Source organism: Micropterus salmoides, unplaced genomic scaffold (assembly GCF_014851395.1).
Source record: "Micropterus salmoides isolate LMB-PRFRI ecotype aquatic unplaced genomic scaffold, ASM1485139v1 Ms_hic_scaffold_1609, whole genome shotgun sequence".
NCBI lineage: Eukaryota > Metazoa > Chordata > Actinopteri > Centrarchiformes > Centrarchidae > Micropterus > Micropterus salmoides.
Genome location: NW_024040718.1, coordinates 19,387 through 25,000, shown reverse-complemented (window position 1 = coordinate 25,000; position 5,614 = coordinate 19,387). Strand labels below are relative to the sequence as shown.

The 5,614-nt window shown below is 41.6% G+C and overlaps 1 protein-coding gene across 1 annotated transcript; it reads left to right on the top strand.

Annotated features, from left to right (window-relative positions):
* Positions 1-102: 102 nt before the first annotated feature.
* LOC119906455 (nuclear transcription factor Y subunit gamma-like) lies at positions 103-5,383 on the top strand (the record flags this gene model as incomplete). The annotated part of the gene is given in 6 exon segments (XM_038723878.1): positions 103-279; positions 2,289-2,357; positions 2,887-3,036; positions 3,354-3,458; positions 3,569-3,628; positions 4,097-5,383. Coding segments are annotated over 6 exon segments (681 nt in total), but the record flags the coding sequence as incomplete, so codon positions are not given.
* Between the last annotated feature and the right edge of the window lie 231 nt (positions 5,384-5,614).

Genomic DNA, 5,614 nt, shown 5'->3' with positions numbered 1-5,614 from the left:
AAGACCTGACCTCCTCTACCTTTACACCTGCAAAAATAATTCATGGAGATGTAATGGACTGATAGGCCTTCTTCGACGTGCGTGCCTGTGTGTCATTTTCAGGAGGAGATGCGTCAGACGGTAGCTCCAGCAGAGCCCGTGCAGTACTACTTCACTCTGGCCCAGCAGCCTGGAGCTGTGCAGGTACAGGGCGCACAACAGGCCCAGCAGCCCGGCGCACAAACAGCCACGACCATCCAGCCTGGACAGATCATCATCGCCCAGCCACAGCAAGGACAGGTAGTACTAATGCCCCGTTGGAAGATCTTTTCACAGTGTTTGGCACAAACCACCTCACAGAATACAAATGATACACCTCAAGATTTAAAGAAGGAATAACAAAATTAAACCACAGCTGGATATGAGAATTTTAGGCAATAATAAGTGTGACGTGGACAAGTAAGTGAACAACCGTCTACAGCTGAGAGGCTTAACTGCCCCCTTCTAAACACAAATTAACAGTTAATGAAGCCCATATTGAACTTCACAAAAAGGACCCGAAGGATTACTTCTCCCACGTACTTTAAGTAGCACTACCTCCACCCAGTCGTGGGAATAATGCTGCGAAAGGCTTGTTACATCGGTCATCACACCTGGCTTTATTGATATTAGCTCACATTCTGTAGCTGACCACTCTCCCACTAGCTGGAGTAACTGAACTGCAGAACACACCCAGCGTGAATGATTTTGAATTTCCACTACGGGGGATCAATAAGGAACATCTTACCTTAACTACACACATGCATATCCTCCCTCTAACAAGCCCACAGAAGAAACATCTGAACACCGCTAAACAGAATATTCCCTTCTCTATTATATATTTATGTTATAAATTATACTATAAATTTGTGCTGTTTTTGCAATATCATATCTATCTAATATTGAAACAAATCATACGTACAGTGTGTGAATAATGGTTGAGTTTCTTAAATCATAAAGTAAGCAGTTTATATTTTGCCTTCTAAGGGAAGGACACAGCAAAAAAAGAGGAAAATAAACTCCTCAAGTCTAGTTTCTCATCTTACTTGTGCGGTGTGCTTCAGTTATGTAGAAATGAGCTGAAACAGTCTGTAGCACACACATACAAAAAACACACTCTGTTTCTCACACAGACACACACACACACACACACACACACACACACACACACAGGGTATAAGGGGGTGGGCATTCTCCATCTGGATCACAGTGTTTTCACCAGTCAGTAAGAAAACAAAATGCGTATTCAGGGACACCTTTCAATTGTCTCACTTTCTAATGGTCTCATTCCTACTACGTTAGCTGCTAAGCTCTCTTTCTCAAGCTTGGTCTCTGCATGTCATGTAGCCGTGCTGCTGGACTGCTGTGGTGCTTCATGCTGCTTCAGCAGACTGCCTTTAGCTGAGCTGTCATACTCATTTAGACCTGGCCCAATTCACGAACACTGCTACTGCTGCAGTCCCTGCTGAGAGCAGGGAGGTCACAGTTTGACACTCACTTCACGTAGACTCCATTGTAGGCTATTTACAAGGTAAAGTAAAAGGTAGGCCTTGAGGGTATAAGTGAAAGTTTTAAATTTGACTCACCATAAAAGATTTGTTTATCAAGTGCTTTTGAGATTAAATAAAAACTTGGAATCATTGAAGCTTCATCTCAATCCCTCTATCACTGCAGCCTGCTGTTTCGTCTATTATCTCAATCGAACATTTTTTTAGTATTTAAGTAACATCACAAGTGTTTGCGGGTTAACTTGCCACTACCCATCAGGCACATGACGTTGCATGCTATTTACAGTTGGTTATAACAGATTTATTCTGTGGTGTGAAGAGTTTAGAATAAAAAGAAGACAAAGAAAAGATGGTAACATTTAGCGTGAGAAAAGAGGATGGGCAAAGATCTCTGTTCACACCCTTTATTTATGTGTCTGTGTGTCTGTTTGCAGAGCTTTCAGTGTCACTAGTTGTCACTGTTGTACCAATTCTGTCATGTTTCTCTCAGGTCACCTACATTCTCCTAAGTACTTATGTATGTCCAAACTCCACCATGATTTTTTTTTTCTTTCTGACCTTTCACCTCAGCTCCTTTTTTATCATTCATAAACATGTCACTAAATTTCATTTGCTTAGACGTCACTGTTTGCTGCTAACCTTTAAGCTTTTTACGTGTACACTGTACACATGCTTACGTTCATGTGTCAAGTTGTTGCAATCGCTGCTTTCTCACAGTGTGTCTTTCTGTCATTTTCTCATTCTATTCTGTCGGGCCATCAGATGCTGCAAGGTGCCACCATGCAGCAGTTACAGCAAGTGCAGGTGCAGTCACAGGGCACACCCATCACGGTAAACACACATGCACACATCCATTTATTTGTCCTCTAACCACACGCACGATACCGCGCGCACACACACACACACACACACACACACACACACACACACACACACACACACACACACACACACACACAGGTTGCCACAGCACTGTAGCTGACTGCTGCCTTCAAGCTCTGTTCTAGTCAGGTGACATGAGATCAGGTGGCCTTTCCTAGATAGTGTGACAGATGAAAAAGAGAGGGCTTGAAACCTGCGTTGTCACCTTATGTGCCCACATCTTTTGTGCCTGCCTGATGCTCTTTTAACAGCCTTTAAGGATACATAAGTGCCATGGTGCTGGTTAAAAAGTGATTCCAGGGAAGTTAGTGATTCACTGGTTCTGTGCGTTTTGTCAATCATAAACTACATGTCTGCACCAGTTGTTGTTGTTGTTGTTCAGCAACTAATGTGTTACTGCTGTCTCTGTCCCCTTCTGTTTATCTGTCTCTCTTTCTGCATTTATCTTTCCTTTTCTCTTATCTTTACCCTCCATTAGAGTGCGCCCGTGGCCATGCAGGTGAGTGAGGGCCAGCAGGTACAGATTGTCCAAGCCCAGGGTCAAGCACAGGCAGCTCAAGCCCAAGGCCAGACCATGCAGGTCATGCAGCAGATCATCACCAACACAGGAGAGATCCAGCAAATCCCAGTAAGAAACGGGGTCAAGCTGAAGTAAACGTGATTAGGGGAGTGATTGATGAGCCAAGCTGAAAAGGTCTGGGAATTGAATGAGGGGATGAATAGATGGGCTCAGGTTAAAAGAGATTACATGGCTAAAGTAGTTTGTGTTTTCTGCATGTATGTAGATCATCAAACATTAGTTTTAGAAAGTTAACAATTCCCCAGAGCAAAGTGAATAATTGTCATTGCTTTTGTTCAGGGTAGGAAAATGGCTGTGTCCTCTGCGTTCCAATGACCTTTGGTCTGAACCACACTGTGTCTCCCCCTTGTGTTGCTTGAGTGTAGGTGCAACTAAACACAGGCCAGCTACAATACATCCGTCTAGCCCAGCCTGTCTCCGGAGCACAAGTGGTCCAAGGACAGATTCAGACTCTTGCCAACACCCAGCAGGTGATCATGACAGCAACAAAAACAGCATTTATGAAGCTAATGATCTGATTATACTGTTAGTTTGTTTATAATTACCGTTGTTTATTTAATTTAACTTGTATGGTTTACAGATCACACAGGCAGACGTGCAGCAAGGACAGCAGCAGTTCAACCAGTTTACTGACGGACAGGTAACCGATGCAAAACATATATCCAACATGACAAAGCTGTAGTAATTACAGTGACATTTTGAGCTAAATATTGAACTTGTATATTTTATTTGTTGCCGGGTGACCCCTGATTCAGAGTCCTTATTTCGGGCTCGTTCGCATTGTTAACATTTGTCATTTTAGCAACTGTACACAGCTGGATTTTTTACTACCTGGCATGTGCCTCCTTATAGAAAAATGCAAGTAATTTAATCTTAATCCAACCAAGATTAATTAACCAGGATCAACTTAATCCAACTGTTAGTTACGACTATGTCAAATCAGAATTAGACAGTTTAATTTAAAATACAATCAGTAAAATATTTTATTGAAGAAATTACCTAAATGTCTCTTTGTTACAACCCAGTAGCTGTCTAGAACCATGTAGCTGGATGTCATCCCATTAAAATCCAACTACACACAGACCATCATCCGTCTCCTCTTTTACAGCAGTTGTATCAGATTCAGCAGGTGACGATGCCAGCGGGACAGGAGCTGACCCAACCGATGTTCATACAGTCCACCAACCAGACAGCTGACGCACAGGTCACGCAGGTCAGCACCGAATGAGCTCAACCAGGAACCTTTTCTCCACACACACCACATGCATACCAGCCCATGTGACGCCGACAGATGCCACCAACTTCGACAATGGACGCTTGATAACCTTGATTTTATTTTTTGTAATAAATTTAGTACACTGGATTTAAAAAAAAAAAAAACAAAAAAAACCCCAAAGGGACACTGATTGACTCATATGTTAACTTTCATCCATACTTAGACAACTTTTGTACACACATCTGTAGAGAAAATATTCATCCACTGCCACAGTCCCTATACACAGACCAACTGAATTCTTTTTCATGTCCAAGTTTAAAAGATTTTGAAAACATGAAAAAACAGTGTGCTTTATTCCTGGCGCCTCTCCATTTGGAAATGAATGAACTGAAAGTGGAAATGTCCGTCTCTTTCTACATGACCTGGCATGTCTGCAGTTAAAGGAAGCCATGGGATTCCTCACCTCCTGCTTTCCTTCTGGGAAAACATGAATCATACCCTCTTTTGTTGTTTTTCAACTAGTTGATTGATAAAGTGAAGCCATATACCTCAGATATCACTTTTTACAGCAGGTCAATCCAATGGATCTCAAGAAGAGGTTGTAAGGTTAAATGATAAATTTCATGTAGTATCTTGTTTCCCACATTGACGATGAAGCGTGACTTTATGTTGAAAGGGCTTCAAACTGTATAGGTTCATTGTGTGTGTGTGCTTGTATTTCAAGCACCCTCATCACTGTCATCTTTACTCTTCCATTTTGTTTCTTCATTCACTCTTTCTTCACCCCTCTGTCTTTAGAGCAGGGAATCTCCTCTCTGCTTCTATGCAGTTTCACACAGCCCTCTCTGCCCGGGTGGTTTTGGAGTCTTGTGCCCTGGTTTAAGTCTCATGTACAAACTCATGACTCTGTCTGGAGAAAAACAAACACCCTTTTTATAGAACTCTCATTTTCCCCCCAATTCAAGTGTTTTTCTTTAGGTTTTGAGATGATGTTTGGCCTCATATCTTCCCCATCATTTTTGTACAGTAATGATTATTATCAATGTTATTATTGTTTTTGCATGTAGTTCAAACTGCCAGCATGACATGCAATAGATAGGTACAATTTTATTTTTAACGTTCCTTTTTGTAAACAAACTTTGTTTGTGAGAAAAAATAAAAACCATAACTTGTGTAAGAGTCGTGTTTTTATAGTGTTTTTCAAAGTGAGTGTCATCAAGTACTAATCTTTGGTTTTATTGTTTTATTTTAGGTTGAATTAAGCACCTTATTGTGTGTGGACTGTAGACAGGGAGACAGGAGAGAAATGCAACAGCACACCAAGAGATAAGACTTGAACCAACCCAGGCACAGGTAGACACATCTCACCACCAGAGCCCAAAATATCATTGCCTTTGTTGCTTTTAGAAT